This window comes from Xyrauchen texanus, chromosome 2 (genome assembly GCF_025860055.1).
Source record: "Xyrauchen texanus isolate HMW12.3.18 chromosome 2, RBS_HiC_50CHRs, whole genome shotgun sequence".
NCBI lineage: Eukaryota > Metazoa > Chordata > Actinopteri > Cypriniformes > Catostomidae > Xyrauchen > Xyrauchen texanus.
This window is the reverse complement of record NC_068277.1, coordinates 48,941,019-48,962,955: the sequence shown is the minus strand read 5'-3', so window position 1 is coordinate 48,962,955 and position 21,937 is coordinate 48,941,019. Positions and strand designations below refer to the sequence as shown.

Here is a 21,937-nt window from a genome sequence, read left to right as displayed (position 1 = left end):
AAATTAGTGTACAATTTTGCTCAACTTAAGATTTTGACATGCTTAGACACCACAATTCACAATGCAGCAAAAACTTTAATGGGAAGTCCAGGAAGAGAAAGAAGAAGAAAAATATCTAGGTGCATGGTGATAATGCACCCCTTCTCTCCCTACACCTTATCAACAAAGACAAATCAAAATGGATGCAAGACATTAATATAACATTCATTAAAGGATTTCCACAGGAAGTCCTACCTGATGCACTGAACTGGCTGCTTCCAAGTGTGGTCGGCCTGTTTTTACCACTGTTTACAGGTGGAGAAAACATCTACCAGGGAAACACCAAAACAGTAAGCTGAAACGTTGTGCTGCTAGAGTGGCAATTGTTTCATGAATAAGGAGCATTTTAAAAGCTAGGTCTTTTACCATTTTGGTTAAAGAAATTTTACTTGTCACAAAGAAAGAATATGATTGAAATTTAAATAGCCAGCTGACTGGGAGGGGGTAAATTAAGGAATAAATTACACAAATATGTGCAAAATAAAAAGTAGTTATATTTCAAAAATAATAACTTTTAGCAATTAGTGGCTAGAGCTGTTTTAAATGTAAGAAAAAATGTGTCTTACCGCGCTAAAATCCAGCAGATCACTCAACTCCTTATCCGTCCCGATAGCGGCGATCCGCTGCTGAGGGTTCATCCTTAAAATCCTTGACTAAATCTACAAAACACAAACAACATTCCCCTCAGTCAGAGAGACTAGTGTGTGCTGTAGCTTCATGCTAGCCAACACAGTTTATGCAAATGACATCTGGGAACATCCGCCGCTTGACATTTCCTAAACATTGCCGTCTGTAGCCTTTTGCATAACTTTTTGCTACTCCAAAACCAATTATTTCCCCATTGAAATAGGTTTAAAAAAATCATAAGAAAAAGCCCGAGACCTCCTCTCCCAGGCTATTTTTTTGACAGCACTGGACAAGGTTACATCGGTCCTTTCTGTAAACAATAGCAATCGCGTGACAAGTGGCATGTTACTAAAATGTTTTATTTATTTGCTGCTAGAAAGAGGGCCTAATAGGGTTTTGGGGATGGCCAGACGTGGACATGTTGAGAAAGACGCTGTGCTCGATGTGTCACACACATGGACCCGCAGCATCATTTTTCAACTGCATGTGTTTGATTACTGAACGCGCCAACGATACAATGTTTCAAAAGTCGCGAGCTCACAATGAACACGCGCGCGCTGTCAAAACATCAGCCACTCCACACTTTTGTAGTCGCATTACACGATAATGGGCTCTTTACAAGCACGCTGCTTTCGTTGTTAGGTAATTGCCAGTTAACTCAGAATAAAGGAGCGAATACGAAACGTTTCAGCGAAAATCGACCGTGAGCATTGATTCAATTTAGTCTACACTTAAACAAGGAGAATGAACACGCGCCATCAAGCTGAAGTGTTAAAGCCAAACGCCGACCCCTCTCGCTCCAAATCGGCTCCCGTCTTTTCTTCTATCCCAACTTCTTTCACCCAGTCCGAAACCCCTCGCAAACTCTGTGCAATATTTTACCTTTTCTGCTGGTAAAAAATCCAACTAGGGCGATCGGGTGTGCCAATGACGGCGTTGGTTTCCTCGTCTAGCGTTTGAAAGAGAATAAAATCGGTGGCTTTTGCGATTGTATTTAGCAAATATCCACTGTAACTTGCGAGTTTCCCTTAGGCAGACATTTTTGCTTGGCAATAGCCGAAGCACGACGGTGACGTTAGAAATTGTACCCTTCCGCCACCAGCACCGTACACTTGACTGTTCCTCAATGGCGCGAATGAATATTGTCATACAGGCTGACACACAACCTTGCTAGGGGAGGAAAGGACCACTGGAGCACCTCCTAAAATCAGTTTGGTTTACCTCCCAAGTTAACTCCTTTCACCTAAATGTGGGGCTTTGTCGGTAATGCGTAGTATTTGGAGCAAATGCAGCATGTTAAAAGCATGTGATAAGTTTTGCTGCTACAAATGTAGCAGCTTTAATGCATACAGTTTCAACTAGTGTGCACACTCCCAAAACTGTCAACGTATATTGATATGGACAGTTATTTCACAGCCTGATCTTGCATAAATATCGGCAAGTGTGTGCCGATTGTTCTTTAGCCGAAATCAGTATACGTTGACCAAATTTCAAAAGACTGCCTCCAGAGGCATAAGCGGTAAGTGTTTAAAGAATTGTTTTCAGCTGAACAGGGTGTAAAACATTGAAGAGTAATGCTAATTTTATTTCATAAAAGTTCTAACCCTAACGGGAAGTCAGCATGCTCTTTCTGAAAGTTCAGTCACCCTAGATTAAATAAAATAAGCATTACTCTTCACTGTTTACACCCTGTCCAGCTGAAAACAATTCTTTAAACACTTACCACTTTAGCCTCTGGAGGCAGTGTTTTCAAATTCGGTCAACGTATACCGATTACGACTAAAGATAAATTGGTGCGCACACTTGCCGATTTTTATGTCATGCTGGTTATGTTCCCATTCTGTCCTCTTTCAAACATGTAACTAGTCTTAACCTTAATTATTATCACCACATATGCACCTCCCTTTTCCGCATCCAAATGTTGTTTGCATTAATATTGCTTTTGTTTTTGTTGCTATTATTTATTTTTTTACCTACAAATGTATCAAATAACTTCTAACATTCTTATTTGAATATAAGGAGACCTATAGCAAATTGATTTTTTTTTACAACTGTAATTATTCAACACTTGGCTGATTAGATGTATTAAAAACAAATAATTTGTATTATAGCAACATGTTTTTTATTAAAAACAAATCGTTTATATATCTCTACTTGTACTACAGTCTTTATACTCAGGGGGTGATTGAGTGGGGACTGCTAATACTTTACAGGAGACCTATTTTGTTTCATCCCCTACATTTATGCAAACGGGAGAAATAGGTTGTCTCTCAAAGGTTAATGTTACTTTAAAACACAGGTTAAAAGAAACTAGTACAAATATGGGATATTGACATTTAAAACTGTAAAACAACCATTCATTCTTCCTCAATATCAGTGAACAAGATTACAATACAGTCCATCCAACATTTTGAAGGAAAGAACGAGATCTGTAAGATGGTGCCATTCATTGTTTATAAAGGGCAATCACAAAACTCATAGTGCCACCTGTTGGTCGAAATATTCTGTTATTAATAAAGTCAGACAACGCTGCTGCAGTTTTTTTTTTTTTTTATTAACAAAAAAATCAACATACAAACTCTTGTAGGGAAAAGACAATATACATGCGTATATACAAATGTTGTCAATATACAAAAGTATTAACCAAGCATAAAACAACAAAAACAAACCAAAGACTAACAAAACTACACAAGTCAAAAGCAAAAAGGCTAAAGAAAATAAAAATAACATTTGGAGCGGCACACAAGGGGAGATTAATCAAAAAAGTCTGCTGCAGTTGATACTGGACTTTCTAAATCTACCTCTGCATTGAATGAAATATAATCATGATTCTATTGATCATGATTAACACCGGGACAGTTATATCTGGATGAATTAATTAATCATTGTATTTATTTAGCTACCCTATATTCCGTTTAATTACTTAAATACACTACTTTTTATGTTATTTTAATGTTATTTTTACATTTTAAGGCAACATTAATTTACTTGTAATTTTAAGAAATTTAAGAAACAAAAGATCTTTAGTCAGTTGGGTTAAAGAATAAAGTGCCACATTCTAAGTCTTATACTCTGGTGCATTTTTGGGCTGCCACCTGCAGTTTTTTTTTACACTCAAATTTAAAAGCTCACTATTCACACATACTGTGGACAAATTGCAAAAAAGTGGTCTAATTTTTCAGAGATCCCCCCCAAATAAATAAATAAAAAAAGACTCTTAGTATTTATAAATAATATTTGTTTACCATCTTATGATAAACAGAATGTTTTTTGAAGAACATTTTATTTTTTTGTTGTTGTCCCAACTTTGTAAATATGTAATTCTGGTTCTGTTCACTCTACCTAACGTCTAATTTGATTCCACTAGATGGTAGCAAGCCATCAATTTACATCACAAAATGCAGATCTGAGATGTAGGTGGCGCTCTTACACATTTTAGCCCTCACAGATGTACTCGTCCATAGACATTTAGTCTAATTTTCAGTTCAAGCACCACCTTTGTTGTTTCATTGAATATCTCGGCCTCTGAGTGGACTAGAAGTTCATTATCATTAGAAAGCTGAGATCCTCCCCTTTGCGATGTTATATACAGGTGAAACTCGAAAAATTAGAATATCGTGCAAAAGTTCATTAATTTCAGTAATTCAACTTAAAAGGTGAAACTAATATATTATATAGACTCATTACAAGCAAAGTAAGATATTTCAAGCCTTTATTTGATATAATTTTGATGATTATGGCTTACAGCTTATGAAAACCCCAAATTCAGAATCTCAGAAAATTAGAATATTACATGAAATCAATAAAAAAAAGGATTTTAAATACAGAAATGTCAGCCCTCTGAAAAGTATAATCATGCATATGTACTCAGTACTTGGTTTGGGCCCCTTTTGCATTAATTACTGCCTCAATGCGGCGTGGCATGGATGCTATCAGCCTGTGGCACTGCTGAGGTGTTATGGAAGACCAAGATGCTTCAATAGCGGCCTTCAGCTCTTCTGCATTGTTTGGTCTCATGTCTCTCATCTTTCTCTTGGCAATGCCCCATAGATTCTCTATGGGGTTCAGGTCAGGCGAGTTTGCTGGCCAATCAAGCACAGTAATACCATGGTCATTGAACCAGGTTTTGGTACTTTGTGTGGGCAGGTGCCAAGTCCTGCTGGAAAATGAAGTCAGCATCTCCATAAAGCTTGTCTGCTGAAGGAAGCATGAAGTGCTCTAAAATGTCCCGGTAGGCGGCTGCGTTGACTCTGGACTTAATAAAGCACAGTGGACCAACACCAGCCGATGACATGGCTCCCCAAACCAACACAGACTGTGGAAACTTCACACTGGACTTCAAGCATCTTGGATTGTGTGCCTCTCCATTCTTCCTCCAGACTCTGGGACCTTGGTTTCCAAATGAGATGCAAAATTTGCTCTCATCAGAAAAGAGGACTTTGGACCACTGAGCAACAGACCAGTTCTTTTTTTCTTTAACCCAGGTAAGACGTTTGACATTTGAAGCCCATGTCCAGGACCCGTCTGTGTGTGGTGGCTCTTGATGCAGTAACTCCAGCCTCAGTCCACTCCTTGTGAAGCTCCCCACACATTTGAATGGCCTTTTCCTGACAATCCTCTCCAGGCTATGGTCATCCCTGCTGCTTGTGCACCTTTTTCTTCCACACTTTTCCCTTCCACTTAACTTTCTATTAATGTGCTTTGATACAGCATTTTGAGAACATCCAACTTCTTTTGCAATTACCTTTTGAGGCTTTCCCTCCTTGTGGAGGGTGTCAATGATGGTTTTCTGCACAACTGTCAGGTCAGCAGTCTTCCCCATGATTGTGAATTCAACTGAACCAGACTGAGAGACCATTTAAAGGCTCAGGAACCCTTTGCAGGTGTTTAGCTGATTAGAGTGTGACACTTTGAGCCTACAATACTGAACCTTTTCACAATATTCAAATTTTCTGAGATTCTGAATTTGGGGTTTTCATAAGCTGTAAGCCATAATCATCAAAATTATATCAAATAAAGGCTTGAAATATCTTACTTTGCTTGTAATGAGTCTATATAATATATTAGTTTCACCTTTTAAGTTGAATTACTGAAATTAATGAACTTTTGCACGATATTCTAATTTTTCGAGTTTCACCTTTATAACATTTTATCACCATTAGTCGAAAACATATTGTTCTGATAATTTTTTTGCATGCTTTTCCTTCAGGATGGCATATTTTTTTCTGGACATCTCATTTTTTAGAAAACTCCAGAAGGTAAAAGCATATATAAAGTTTTGGCTACTTAAGGCTTAGAGCAGCAGTTATCGGAGAATAAAAGAGATGTTTATATTTGATGACTTACAGAAATCATATTTCACTTTGTGATTCTTTTGAAAGTCTTTCGAACTGTGGTATTATGTACAAAATTCACAGTCACATTCCTTAGAGTGAGAGCTTTCATTTGATATATGACTTTTCAGGTGCTATGTGAAGAAAATTGTATTTTTCTGTGTTAAAATACTGTACTTCCTTCTATCCCAGCTTAATATGTAGAGACAGCTATTAGTAAGCCATTCATGCAAGCCCAATTCCGGAAATTTGGGACAGTATGAAATATGCGAATAAAAATTTCGATTTTTTAATTGTATTCAACCTTTGCTATATTGAAAGCACCACAAGTAATCACTATATGATGTTTTTCCTTGTGAATTTCATTGTTTTTTTTTTTAATGTACAGTAATTTCAAATCAGATGATTGCAACATGCTCCAGAAAAGTTGAGATGGACAATTTAAGACTAATACCAATTTGACAACTTGAAATAACAAGGCGATGTGACACAGAAGATGTTACACAGGTGACGCAATCATGTCATAGTATATAAGGAGCCTCCAAAAACAGCCTAGTCCTTCAAGAGCAAGGATTATTTGAGACTTGTCGATTTTCCAACTGATGCTTCAGCAAATATTCCAGCACCTTGAGAACAATGTTCCCCAAAGACTAATTGGAAGGATTTTGGGCATTTCACCCTCTACAGTGCACAATACAGTTAAAAGATTCAAGGAATCTGGTCAAATTTTGGTGTGTAAAGTTCAAGATGAAAACTTTTGAATGTGCATGATCTCCGATCCCTCAGACGTCACTATCTTAGAAATATCATTGATCTGTAATGGATATCATGAACATGGGCTTGGGATTACTTTAGTAAACCTTTGTTTGACAACACCACTCGCCGCTGCATCCACAGATGCAAGTTAAGACTTTACTATGCAAAGCAGAAGCTCTACATCAACACTGTCCAGAAGCGCTGCCGACTTATCTGGGCTCGGTCTCATCTTAGATGGAAAGTAGAACAGTGGAACTGTTTTTTTGGTCTGAAGAGTCCACATTTCAATACGTTTTAGAAAAACACAGCCATTATGTTCTCCATGCCAAACATGAAAAGGAACATGCAAGCTGTTATTAGTGTCATGTCTGTGTCTGTATGGGTCAGGGGTGTGTCAGTACCCATGGGATAGATAACTCACACATCTATGAGAACACCATGAATGCAGACAGATATGTACAAATTTTGGAGCAGCATATACTGCCATCCAGCACCGTATTTTCCAGGGACGTCCTGGCATTTTCCGCAGGACAACTTCAAACCACATGCTGGTCGAATAAGCAGAGAGTGCGGGTGCTAGATTGGCTTTCCCGCAGTCCTGGCCATCTCCAGTTGAGAATGTGTGGTGCATTATGAAGTGCACAATACGGCAATGAAGAACCCGTACAAGTGTGCAGCTAAAGATCTACATAATGGATGAATGGAAGAACTAAACTTAACAAACTTGTTTCTTCAGTGCCTAAATGCTTAATAAGTGTGATTAGAATAAATGGTGATGTTTCACAGTGGTGAACACTCGACTGTCCCAACTTTTTTGGAGGGTGTTGCAATCATCTGATTTGCTGTATATTATTTAAAACAAAAAATGAAATTCACAGGGTAAAATATCATATAATGTTTAGTTGCAGTGCTTTCAATATAGTAAAGGGTGAATATAGTTTACAAATCACACATTTTTGTTTTTATTAGAATTTTTTATACTGTCCCAACTTTTTTGGAATTGGGGTTGTAAGTTAATTTTCTCAAAAATTGTAAACACTGTGTTTCTGTTGCTCTTTAAAAATGGATTGTTAACAGAGGCCCAACAATGTTACTCAACCAATGGCGTGGGACTATTTATTTTTTTGACCAGTGGAAGTCATATTCATAAAATCATGTCCCCTCACATGAGATGAAGACTTCAGTCAGATTAGTAATCTCAAAAAAGCTGTTTTGTTCTACATGGAGAGAGTCTCTTCATGAGGGCAGCTATGTTAGAATCACATGACCAGATGAAAACTACTCGCTTAAAATCTGTAACCATCCTGTAATTTGACACTTTTTTTTAACTCATTAATTAAATTAATCATGGTTAGCTGTGAATTGTACATTTCTACAATGGCATCTGTGACTGAAAACTGTAGCGTATGAATGATGCTACATATTTTTTGCAGGTGTCTGTGAAATTCCAAGACGACATAAAAAATGCACTTTAAAACCGAAATACCGAGCTGCATGCACTGCAAAATTTCAAACTAGACATGGATTATGTTTGTCTTCATTTTATGTTGCCCGCCTTGCAATTAAAGTTGCACTCATTAACTTTGGTGTTTGTGTGATGTTGGACTGTCACTGACACCTATCGGTTTGAATGAATCATCTTTTAAAATCAATAGTTTTCAGTTTCAGATGCCATTGTAAAAATGTAATATTCACAGACAGCACGGTTACTGAGATCAGGCGAGTAGTATTCGGACAATTCGTGTGATTCTAACATGGGGACCCATTAGGGGACCCTCTCCATGTAGATAACCATTTTTAAGAATACTGATATGACTTGAGTCTTCATTTTAATGTGAGTGCTCATGATTTCCTACATGTATTGCCAAATTAGCTACAATTAATGTCTTTAGAGTTAAACTTTTTTAATGAGTAAAAAATTACTGAGTGCACCTTTAATTAATACCCATATTTACTTTCCTTCACTTCACACAATTTCTTTATGTTCTACATTTGCAATATTGTGATACGATGTAATGATTTTCAAGAAGTGAGTCTCGATTTGTTGAGAGATTTTAGGTTCTACACCTCAACAATAGACATCTCTCTGATTTCCCATGAGCCTCTGCTCTGCATGCTGCTGTGGGTTTGTCAGAATCAACACTCATGTTGTTTGTAAATAAGCCAAGATTGTAAAAGGTAAGGTTGAGTTGTATTTTTTAATCCGCAATATTTGTCGGCGGTTTATCATATTACACCTAATGAATATTTTCTGCGTGGTTTACCGTTTTTCTTCGTAGCCGCCTGCTATTTTTCTTGCTTTTAGCCTGTTAGCATCTAGACAGAAGAGCAGACCTGCTAATCGATTTCTCTTTATTATACAAGATATATTACACAAAAGTCTATGTGTCTGATGCCTTAACGTTAATGTACTTTTCTCCTGACTGCACTTTGATTCATGCTAATTGTACCCAGAGTTTAGTGATAGGCCTACTTAAGTGGGAATCTGAAATAGCCATTAGCCGGTATTTTCCCGTAGTAACAACCGCTTATAGAGAGAGTATCATATGCATGCTAAAGGCGTTTCAGCTCCACAGGCTTTGGATCACTATATATGTGCTTACAAACATCTCATTGACATACGTAGATGTAGATCGTCTTCTGTGTGCAGCAAAGATCATTTGGACTCGATACACAAATTATTGTGTTGCATTGTGCACCTTTGTTTTGCAGGTGTTTCAAGCTTTAGCTAGTATTTAATGAGTAGTGATTGTATGTTTAGGCCCAAGAAGACATTTTGCTGCCATAATGTCAGTTGTAAGTCGTTAAAATGGTTAGATCACCAACTTAACATTGTGTCAACTTCATCCCTGTTCGTTTAGATGTCTGAGCTGTTTATGGAGTGTGAAGAGGAGGAGTTGGAGCCGTGGCAGAAAGCAAAACCAGAAGCCAATCTCATAGATTTGATTGATGATGATGATGACGATGAACCAATTTTTGTTGGTGAAATCTGTAGTTCAAAGCCTACAGCCAACACAAGAACAGGTACTGCTCTTAATTTATTCACACACTGCCGCTTCTGTTCTTTTTGTTTGTTTGTTGTTTTATCAGACACGGTTACTTTTGACTGTTAGATGTTGATCATAATTTTTCTTGTATTATTTAAATTGTTTTATTCAGCTGACACGTTTGACAAGATTTCTAGCAAAGTCATGGCTGAATCAGTTTGATAAATAAAAAATCTTATAATATAACTTTTTTTTTTTTGCCATGAAAATAGCCACGGTTGCATTAAATCAGTAACTTACTAACATCTTGTGATATTTAGGTGTTGGAAACCAGCAAAATGTCTCAGTACAAAGAACACATATGGTGGCATCGTCACAAAAGACTCTGCAGGCCCAGACAAACTCCACCAGGGTGGCTACAGGTCCCACAATAATGCTTAGAGGCACAGCCCCTCAACCCATCATCATTAACAATCAGGTAATTTTAATATGCAAGTTAGTATAAAACAAGACATTACTTTTTCAACTTTGCCAGTTTAAATCTGTGTATATGTGCTGAATATATTCATTGCACAATAAGGCAGTTGCTTTCTACCAACAGTAGCCAAAACGTCTGCCCACTAGTGTTAAAGGTGGATTTGTTGATGTGTATTTTGGTAGGCTGGGCTAAATGGCCTGGTTACTGAATCCCTGTGAATATTTGTGTCTTTACCAGGGTTACATTGTGGCAACACCACAGAATCTCAACAGCAACACCTCATTCCTCAGTTCTTTGGGGTCACAGTATCCACCAGGAACGACTTTCACTGTTGTGCCGGGTATGTTGCGTCTGCATAGCTGCTTTGCTTCTGGATATATGCCCGTTTTAAATCCTGAAACTATATGGTTTAATATCTCTTCATCTGAAATGAATTATTTTTTCACTCAGCTTGTTTGTTTCCTAAGCAGCAGGTCAGCAGCTAGTGCCGCAGATAGTGTCACAGGTCAGTGCAGCACCAAAGCCAGGAGTCATTCACAGGCCTCAAGTGCAGCTCATCCAGAACAATGTGGTCACCTTGACCAATGTACAGGCTCCTGCAGACCTCTCTTCTCAGTCCCACACCACAGTCTCACATAACAAACTGGGGGTCATCCCAGCAAATCCAGCCATGCACATAACCTCATCCCTACAAATTCCGAACAACAGAGGTAAATCTTCCTATGTGTGAGTGTTTATGATTGAAAATTGTTTTTGTTTTTTACATAATTCTATATTTTATTTGTTTGAAAAACTAGTATATAAACGCAGTATGTAACTGCAGTAAAGAGGAGCCATCCATCTTACCTGTAATTATGGCCTTATTATTACATATATTTTTGAACAATGGTAAACTTTCATAAAGGCAAGTACAATTTGACTGAAGGGCTTTAAAGCTGGATTTCTGTGAATTATGGACAAACTATTGACCAATGTACCCTCCTGTTCTATCCTACTCATGTTCTAACTAGCCATTTTGCCTTCAGATTAGGCATGTTACTATCGATTATTTTTGTGAGTAATCTAGCAATTATCCTGATGATTAATCAAGTAATCGAAAAAATTATTCAAAATCTCACATTGCATAATGTTGTCAAGGTGAAGTCACTTTTTGCTAAAATGCGTTCATTAGCCTAAGTTTTGATGTACTCTATGATTTGAATAACAACAACAAAATGATTGTACAAACAATATCTAAAGCCAACAGACACCCAAAGCAGATCTATAATTTATAAAATATGTTTACATATTAAGCTGACAGTCATGGGCTACTCCACTGTTTTTAATGCAAGATCTAATTTTTCATTAATAAGCTCAACACGATCTACCCATTTCAGTGTAGAAATCTAATATGGGAAAACAAGCCATGGAAATTAAATGATTTATCTTTTCGGAAACATTGTCTGCCCACCAATCTTGTACACGTACTGTGTAAAAGGCCCTTAAGCATTTATCTAATTTCACATGCAAAGCCTAGTCGTTACTCTCTCAGATTTCATATTGCGTCTGCAGGGCACGAGACGTGCAGCTGTGTGGCTTTTATGGCTCATATTGAGCTTTGACTGACAGCATACAGACCTGCGGCTTTATTCAGTAAATAAAGACCTCTGGATTCCCACATTGAGTTTTACCTGTAATAATGGCCATACACTATAAAACATTTAGTAGAAGTGGGGCATTGCCAACTATTACTTAATAAACATAAAAAAATTGCATTTACATGAGGATGCAGATCGCATTTAATTTCAAATGGTATTTATTTTACACAGAACAAAACCCAAATCACAATCTGCAGAAAACAACCTTCTTATGTCATCAGTCAGATTTACTGAACAGAAAGTGTTTGTGCTTCTGTCAATGTATGTGTAACTTCAATCAAATCTGGCAGATGTCTTTTTCGTGACATTATTTGAAGTTGCTTCATAAAAGCCTGTATTGTAAACAATTGTGTGAATAAATAGGTTTAGTGTGCATTTCGACTAGATTTTTGCTGAGTTCAATGAGGGATGAGCACAAGTAATCGATAAATCGAGTACTCATCCAGCTTTAAATATTTGTACACTACACAAAAAATTGCAATTTGATTTTCCTTTGTGCCTTTGCCTGTCATGGGCAACATTGAAACGATATCTTGCCATTATTTCTCCCAAAAAGAAAATTCTGCCATTTATTTAAAGTGATCGTATCACTTCAGAAGACTTGGAAAGTATGTTTTTAAACTGTGTTTGCAAATTTTTGTTTTTCTTCAAATCTAGATCTTGTTGTTTATGCATATTGCAAATGTTTTCATAAGAAAAACAAAAGTTGAAGGTTGAATTCTAAATGTAAAGTTTTTTATGCGTTAGAGTGCTCAACTACAAATGACTTGAAATGCCCATCCCTAAGTTCAGTGTCCTTGGCGGTAATGAAGGGCTCAACTTCTCTGAGGCTTGTGTTTCTGCAGAACAAAAATGTGCATTTCCCAATCAGTTGGCTTTTTCAAACCTGGTTTTTCAGTTGCTTTACATGATTTGTCTTCTACATTGAGATTCCCCACTTAGTTGAGAGTTGAGAAACACCCATCCTGGTTTGGAAACGCCCACTAATTACTACATTGAGATTCCCTACTTTCATTGGATAGTTGAAAAATGCCCATCCCGGTTTGAAAACGGCCACAGATTAGGAAACATTATTGTGCTGCAGAGACCTATACTGCACTTCTCCCGCAGCTGGACACAGCACCGCAAATCTCATGCAGTCTGCCAGGTAAATTTACCATGTGTCCGGCAGATCTGTGAAAACTGGATTTCATCTTCAAGTTCTGTTGCATTCTAGAAAGGATAATGTGGTTTTTCATGGTGACAGACCGCTGCATTGGTTTTCAGATCTAAAGTGAAGTGCTCTTACACACCTGACACCTCTTGTCGTTATGCGATCGGACCCTCGTCCCAATCCCAATAGCTGCTTTGGCTAGTGTTTTGTCTGGTGTGACACTATGGCTATGTTCGTAATAGTGTACTAACATGTTACTCTTACCATTTCTGTTTCTTAAGTCAATTTTACTCAAATATAAAATAATAAACCGTGTGCAAAATAACAGTTGTTTTATTTCCAAGATGAAAATTGGACATCACTCAGATCCAGTGTAATGAGGTAATGAAACAATTCCTACTGTTGACTTCCTAATTTTTAAATAGTAGTCAGTATACTGTGTATACTTTGCAGTATTTAGTGAGTATTAAGCTGGTATTCCATTTCAAACATAGTCTTTGGCCATGTTTGGTCTAGAATACTAGGCTAAAATTTGCTGCCAAGTATATACTGTATATTGCCTGCTATTTAGGTATGTGCAACAATTTGCAACAAACATTTCAAATATGCTACATTGTCACATGACCTCAACACGATGCATGTTTAATTCAGCAAGTGTAGTTCAGTTATCATCTTGGAAATACATGTTTATTTTACATTTTTAAAACAAGCTCAGCCTGATCAAATAATAAGACATGAAAAAGATGTAAAAAGTTATGGTTGATTTTTGAAAAAGGAAGGTCAGTAGAGCAAATTATTTAATAACAGTGTTCCGTATAGTTTGCTCCGTTGTATGCTGCATATTTGTTCAACTGTAGTAGGTCATCTAGGTATTCCTACATAAAAATTGTATACTATGCAGTGTACGTACTATAGACTGCAGAAGTTGTATAAAAAGTATGATGTTAGCCATAGATTATTTCTAATTTTGCTTTTTGTTTATGTCCCTTAGATAATGGCACAACGATAAATGACACAAACAACGGTCTCTCCAAAAAAGGCAAGCTTGACATGGGTAAGTGTTTGTCCATGATGCATTGCAGGATTTCCATAAGCAACAAGCTCTATTCATCTTGAAATCTTCAGTCTTTCTTTCTGTGACATCTGCAGAGAATGAGTCACCCTTCAACAAGAAATGCCCCCAGTGTCTGAATGTGTTCTCCCAAGTTGTTCCTTTAAAAAATCACATTAAGGTTGGTGTGTTTCACAATCTTTCTTTGTGTTTGTTCTAGGGCTGCCCCCGACCAAAGACTTACCTAGTCGACTAGTAGTCGTTAATTTAAGCCATTAGTCGAGTAGTCGTCGCACGTTTATGATATAAATTTTATTGCTTATATGTTGAGCGGCATCAGAAAATGGTTTGAGTTCCAGGGCTGAGAATGTTATCAGTTACATTGCTAACACTGTTCTACATTACAGAGAAATACTAAACTGTAATAATGATACTTTAAAATATACATTTTCCACAAACGAAGAGAGACGCAGCGACACTGGCAAAAGCGTTAATGATTCTGAATGTGTCGGAAAATTCAGCAAGAGAATGTCTGAAGATTTTGTTAATTTATAGCGAGAAATGCACATTAGGGTTGTGCCGACAGACGATGATCTCTGGATCAATGATGGTCAGAGTGATCGCCAGTAGCTGATGGCTTTGACCATGTCAAGACGATATTTGGCTCGTTTTCCCATTAATCTATTAAATTATTATTATCAAATTAGTAGTATAAATAATTTGCCTGTAGACACAAATACACACGTTTGAAGAAACACTCTTTATTATATTATTAAGAACAGATGACAGAAAAGCCGTATACGGGCATATATGACATGCTGATACAGAGGCATGCAGTCTCGTGGAAATCACGCATCTAAGGATCACACACTTTGTTTCTGCCTTCCGATTTTTTTTTTTTTTTATGAATGCTGCAAATTATCTCAGACATCTCAGTTCAGGAGGTGCTTTGAGTTCAATTCACTTTATTTCCACAGATCAGTTTATTGTGTACGCAATTCTGCAGCCTGTAAAATAATACAAAATATATAAAAGAATGCAAAAACGCGTTCACACTGAACACTGTGACAACACTGAAGAAATGATACTTTGCTACAATTTATAGTGAGTGTACAGCTTGTATAACAGTGTAAATTTGCTGTCCCCTCAAAATAACACACAGCCATTAATGTCTAAACCGCTGGCAACAAACGTGAGTACACTCCTAAGTGAAAATGTCCAAATTGGGCCCAATTAGCCATTTTCCCTCCCTGGTGTCATGTGACTCGTTAGTGTTACAAGGTCTCAGGTATGAATGGGGAGTAGGTGTGATAAATTTGGTGTCATTGCTCACACTCCCTTATACTGGTCACTGGAAGTTCAACATGGCACCTCATGGCAAAGAACTCTCTGAGGATCTGAAAAAAAGAATTGTTGCTCTACATAAAGATGGCCTAGGCTATAAGAAGATTGCCAAGACCCTGACACTGAGCTGCAGCACAGTGGCCAAGACCATACAGCGGTTTAACAGGACAGGTTCCACTCAGAACAGACCTCGCAACGCAAGAAGTTGAGTGCACGTGCTCAGCATCATTTCCAGATGTTGTCTTTGGGAAATAGACGGATGAGTGCTGCCAGCATTGCTGTAGAGGTTGAAGGGGTGGAGGGTCAGCATGTCAGTGCTCAGACCATACGCCGCACACTGCATCAAATTGGTCTGCATGGCTGTCTTCGCAGAAGGAAGCCTCTTCTAAAGATGATGCACGAAAGCCTGCAAACAGTTTGCTGAAGACAAGCAGACTAAGGACATGGATTACTGGAACCATGTCCTGTGGTCTGATGAGACCAAGATAAACGTATTTGGTTCAGATGGTGTCAGGCGTGTGTGGCGGCAACCAGGTGAGGAGTACAAAGACAAGTGTGTCTTGCCTATAGTCAAGCATGTTGGTGGGAGTGTCATGGTCTGGGGCTGCATGAGTGCTGACGGCACAGGGGAGCTACAGTTCATTGAGGGAACCATGAATGCCAACATGTACTGTGACATACTGAAGCAGAGCATGATCCCCTCCCTTCGGAGACTGGGCCACAGGGCAGTATTCCAGCATGATAACGACCCCAAACACACCTCCAAGACGACCACTGCCTTGCTAAAGAAGCTGAGGGTGAAGGTGAAGGTGATGGACTGGCCAAGCATGTCTCCAGACCTAAACCCTATTGAGCATCTGTGGGGCATCCTCAAATGGAAGGTGGAGGAGCACAAGGTCTCTAACATCCACCAGCTCTGTGATGTCGTCATGGAGGAGTGGAAGAGGGCTCCAGTGGTAACCTGTGAAGCTCTGGTGAACTCCATGCCAAAGAGGGTTAACGCAGTGCTGGAAAATAATGGTGGCCACACAAAATATTGACACTTTGGACCCAATTTGGACATTTTCACCAAGGGGTGTACTCTCTTTTGTTGCCAGCGGTTTAGACATTAATGGCTGTGTGTTGAGATGTTTTGAGGGGAAAGCAAATGTACACTGTTATACAAGCTGTACACTCACTACTTTACATTGTAGCAAAGTGTCATTTCTTCAGTGTTGTCACATGAAAAGATATAATCAAATATTTACAAAAATGTGAGGGGTGTACTCACTTTTGTGAGAATATTTGATATATATATATATATACACAGTATCACTTTATTATTTATTTATTTGCTTTTTTGTTTTGTTTGGAGTACAATTTGAATTTAGAAATGTATTTTGATTTTAATTTTTAGTTTTGTTAAATAAATTATAAAATTTTCAATGCAAAATCACTAAACCAAGAATATTCACTAATCCCTCAGCCCCGAGGTTTCCGATATAATTGTGTGTGTATATGTGTGATATATATATATATATATATATATATATATATATATATATATATATATATATATATATATACACTCACCTAAAGGATTATTAGGAACACCATACTAATACTGTGTTTGACCCCTTTCGCCTTCAGAACTGCCTTAATTCTACGTGGCATTGATTCAACAAGGTGCTGAAAGCATTCTTTAGAAATGTTGGCCCATATTGATAGGATAGCATCTTGCAGTTGATGGAGATTTGTGGGATGCACATCCAGGGCACGAAGCTCCCGTTCCACCACATCCCAAAGGTGCTCTATTGGGTTGAGATCTGGTGACTGTGGGGGTCATTTTAGTACAGTGAACTCATTGTCATGTTCAAGAAACCAATTTGAAATGATTCGAGCTTTGTGACATGGTGCATTATCCTGCTGGAAGTAGCCATCAGAGGATGGGTACATGGTGGCCATAAAGGGATGGACATGGTCAGAAACAATGCTCAGGTAGGCCGTGGTATTTAAACGATGCCCAATTGGCACTAAGGGACCTAAAGTGTGCCAAGAAAACATCCCCCACACCATTACACCACCACCACCAGCCTGCACAGTGGTAACAAGGCATGATGGATCCATGTTCTCATTCTGTTTACGCCAAATTCTGACTCTACCATCTGAATGTCTCAACAGAAATCGAGACTGATCAGACCAGGCAACATTTTTCCAGTCTTCAACTGTCCAATTTTGGTGAGCTCTTGCACATTGTAGCCTCTTTTGCCTATTTGTAGTGGAGATGAGTGGTACCCGGTGGGGTCTTCTGCTGTTGTAGCCCATTCGCCTCAAGGTTGTGCGTGTTGTGGCTTCACAAATACTTTGCTGCATACCTCGGTTGTAATGAGTGGTTATTTCAGGCAAAGTTGCTCTTCTATCAGCTTGAATCAGTCGGCCCATTCTCCTCTGACCTCTAGCATCAACAAGGCATTTTCGCCCACAGGACTGCCGCGATACTGGATGTTTTTCCTTTTCACACCATTCTTTGTAAACCCTAGAAATTTGTGCGTGAAAATCCCAGTAACTGAGCAGATTGTGAAATACTCAGACCGGCCCGTCTGGCACCAACAACCATGCCACGCTCAAAATTGCTTAAATCACCTTTCTTTCCCATTCTGACATTCAGTTTGGAGTTCAGGAGATCGTTTTGACCAGGACCACACCCCTAAATGCATTGAAGCAACTGCCATGTGATTGGTTGATTAGATAATTGCATTAATGAGAAATTGAACAGGTGTTCCTAATAATCCTTTAGGTGAGTGTATATATCATGAAGGAGGAAACAAAACAAATTTATTCACACACGATATATTTTCCTGGATAACGAAATACCCGACGGGTAGAGAATGAATGGATGAAGCTTCTTTGAGTTTTTTTTTTGACCAATCAAAACTCGGTCGACCAAGACTCTTCTCATCGACTAATGGTTAGTTGACTACAAGGGGGCAGCCCTAGTTTGTTCATAGTAAATCAGTGTTCTTTCCAATAGTATCTACACATTATAGAGCTTACATTTAAATATTAACACTTCCTCTACTGACATCTCGAGTGTTCTGATATGGACAGACAAACTGTATTGATCCATAAAAGGAAGTTTAGTATTGAGATAGTATAACACTCCTCCCCTTCTTCAGCTCTGCTGCCCTCATCTGATGGATTCTGTGTTCCCTTCAACATCGAAGCCTGACAAACAACCCACCGCAGCAAAAGCCTACGACTCTGAAAAAGGCAAACTCATCATGCTGGTTTCAGACTTCTACTATGGCAAATGTGAAGGAGACCAATCTCTGATCCCGAAAGCAAAGTCCAACATCACCTTCAAGTGTAACAGTTGTTTAAAAATGCTCAAGAACAATATCAGGTATTGTTTTTAGTTTTTTTTATTAAATCTTACAATAAGGAAAAGCAAAATATATATATATATATATATATATATATATATATATATATATTGGTGATGCACCAAAATGAAAGTTCTGGGCCGAAACCGAAAATTCAGGATGCACTTGGCCAAAAACCTTTTTATATATATATAATTGTATTAATATTATACTTTTTAATTAATTTCATGAATTTAATTCATCTGAATTGAAAAACTAAAACCAATAAAATGATCACACTTTTATTGAAAGTAACGCACCAAAATTGGACAGAAAATATATTAAAACAATATTAAATATATTTTTCTTTATTCAGTTCTTTAACATTCAAATTTAACAGATTTTGTTTGACCAATTATCCAAATAATGTAAAGTTCTAGAAAACTATAATGATATGCAAAACAGCAGTCAAGTAATGAACTTAGCAGCTCTAGTATAGCATCTTGCAAATTCAAAAAGTTCAAATATGCTACACTGTGATTTTATGAAAACAACAGGCAGAACACAGATTGGCAGAGGGCCTCTATTGTGTTTATGTAAAGGTATTTCCACTTTAATATAAAATTATTGTGCAAAACAACAGTGCAAAACAGCAGTAATGGAACTAAAACCAACCTCAAACTGTAAACGACAGATGTAGCCTTGAGTAAAAAACAAAGTTTTGCAGGGCTAAACAAAATTTAATGTAATTGCTATACACAGCAAATTGGACTGCTTTCTATGTAAGTAAAATTGTCAGGTTTCTCTTCAATAACAAAAGTTGCTCAGCTTTCTGGCAGGAGAGACGGTTCCTCTTCTCATCAAAAACATGAGATGCTGCACTGAATAGGTGTGCTGGTGCTTGGGCAGATAAATACCTGCGTGCAATCCATACTAGCAATGGAAAGCGATCTTTTTCATGTACCAGTAGTCAAGAGGATTGTTGCGTTCGCGTGATATGAGCGTGAAGCGATCATCTGTGTTCTGCAACTGCTTTCGGGTCCTTGGATAACATATAACGTGCGAGTAAGGGCAGCCGGTGGACTTTCTAGTGCCCCTCTAGGGAGTTGGTGCATTGTGCCCTATGCAGACTGCGTAGTATGTGTATAGGGAGCGGTGGTACTGCTTTAAAGTATTTCCACACCGCTGACATCTGCCTTTGCTTGGTAGCGCTGTGATAATGGCTAGATCGATCGAGAATAAAACCTGAGCAATGAGGGGCGGGGAGGCATATATTTTCAAAACAAAAGATTCCATTTTCGCCCGAATGTTTTCGGTGGCCGAAATTTCGGTGCATCCCAAAAAAAAAAAAAAAAAATATATATATATATATATATATATATATATATATATATATATATATATATATATATATATATATATATATATATATATATAAAATACATACAACATTTAAACCTCACAACCACCCCTCCCAATCCCTGCCCCCAAACAGACGTCCCTGTAGTCACACATGAGTAGATCACACAAGGTCTCAAAAAAAGCACACAAACAACGCACAAACTAAAAGTGTATTTATAATCATACTCAACAAAAACTACACTACTCTCTCCATGCCCTACCCCAAGAGTCCTCCAAAAACTCCAAATAATTGCCCCATTTCCAACAAACAAATCTAAGTTATCCCATCTTCCCAATGACACCTCTTCAAAAATCTGTAAATGGGGGCGCACCAGCTGACCTCCAACCCCTCAAAATAATCTGCCTGGTGATCATCACGCAGGTCAGATCCCAATTTTCTATGTGACTATTCCCCACAGTGATGACCGTCCCATCGCCCAAAACAAAAATTATGGTGCAAAACGAAACCTGTGCGCCCACAAAGTCACACACAAAATTCTGAACCTTCAACCAGAATTTCTGGATCTCAATACACCACCAAAAACATGGGCCATGATTCCATACTCCAGCAGGTGGGTGTGTCTTTTAAGACCAAGCCTATACAATCTATAGGGGGTCCATTAAAATCTATGTGAAATCTTGAATTGCATAAGAAGCAACCTTGCATCTCTAGATGCAGACTTGACATTTTTAAGAGTCCTAGCTAACATTCCCTCCTCCAATACCAAGTTTAAATCTTTCTCCCATAATCTTTTAATAGAAGTTAAAGCTCTGTCCCCCAGACTCTGAATTAGTTGGGAGTAATACACTAATGCGTCATGACCTTCTCCAAAAGCAGTAATCACCACACCCAGAGTACCTGCCGCTTTAGGTGTGTGTTTGCTACTCCCACAAATAGTACAAAGTAGGTTGCGCAGCTGTAAATACTTATAAAACTAAGATCTGGGGATCCCAAAATGTTGAACCAAATTTTCAAAAGATCTCAACACCCCATTCTCATATAGGTCACCGAGTGTATTAACCTCCTTCACAATCCACTCTGACCAGCAGAAAGGGGACTTATTAAAATATAATTTTGGGTTCTGCCATATGCTCGAGGCAACATTCAATTAAATGTCTGAGTTAAACACTCTGGACATTTTGTCCATACTGAGTGCAAATGCAAAATGACAGGGTGTGACTTAACCTCTCTGGTTGGAATGATAGAGAGGCTTTGCAATGGCAAAATAGGGGCAAGAACTTCCTGTTCAATACCAAACTAGGGAGGCGCTCTCTCAGGTGTCTTGAGACTGAATGCATAATAATAAAACAAAATCTTGGGTAGGCCTAGCCCACCTTGGTCAATCAGCCTATGTAATTTATTGAAATGTAATCTAGGACTTTGCTATGCAATCAAATTGCTTGTAATAAGAGAGGGGGACATCTACAGGGAGAGATTTTAGCAGGTAGATGAATTTTAGAATATAATTAATTATAATAACATTAACCTGGATGAATGGAATGAAGTCCATATCGCTCAAACCTTTTTATTAGGGGATCTAAATTCACTTTAACTAAATCAGCCAAATTTTCTGTGAATAAAATTCCCAAATACTTAATACCCTGTTTGGACCACTGGAAGGCACCCTGCTGGAAAGCTGTTACTGGCCAGTATGCTGTCAGAGGCAAAGCTTCGGATTTAGACTAATTAACTCGGTATCCTGATTACTTAGAAAAGGAATTAATAATTCTGGGGAGGCAGGGCATAGATCTAGTGGGGTCGGAGATGAATAATAAAATATAATCTGCAT

The 21,937-nt window shown here is 38.1% G+C and overlaps 2 protein-coding genes across 3 annotated transcripts in view; one reads left to right on the top strand and one right to left on the bottom strand.

Moving 5' to 3' along the window:
• Window positions 1-1,736, bottom strand: part of LOC127656308 (transcription factor 12-like) — a 149,227-nt gene extending 147,491 nt beyond the window's left edge. The window contains exons 1-3 of one of the 2 annotated variants that reach the window (XM_052144579.1): window positions 1,549-1,736; window positions 606-698; window positions 235-307 (exon numbers count right to left, since the gene is read on the bottom strand). In XM_052144579.1, coding sequence (XP_052000539.1) covers window positions 235-307; window positions 606-677 — 145 coding nt within the window. In that variant the 5' untranslated portion in view covers window positions 678-698; window positions 1,549-1,736. The remainder of the gene's footprint in view (window positions 1-234; window positions 308-605; window positions 699-1,548) is intronic. The other variant, XM_052144584.1, reaches the window with a different exon arrangement.
• A 7,123-nt stretch (window positions 1,737-8,859) lies between these two features.
• LOC127663399 (zinc finger protein 280D-like) overlaps window positions 8,860-21,937 on the top strand; it is a 31,151-nt gene continuing 18,073 nt past the window's right edge. Inside the window, exons 1-8 of the mRNA XM_052154974.1 lie at window positions 8,860-8,933; window positions 9,617-9,779; window positions 10,063-10,220; window positions 10,458-10,560; window positions 10,691-10,930; window positions 14,002-14,064; window positions 14,160-14,242; window positions 18,561-18,787. Of these exons, the coding sequence (XP_052010934.1) occupies window positions 9,617-9,779; window positions 10,063-10,220; window positions 10,458-10,560; window positions 10,691-10,930; window positions 14,002-14,064; window positions 14,160-14,242; window positions 18,561-18,787 (1,037 nt within the window). The 5' untranslated portion in view covers window positions 8,860-8,933. The remainder of the gene's footprint in view (window positions 8,934-9,616; window positions 9,780-10,062; window positions 10,221-10,457; window positions 10,561-10,690; window positions 10,931-14,001; window positions 14,065-14,159; window positions 14,243-18,560; window positions 18,788-21,937) is intronic.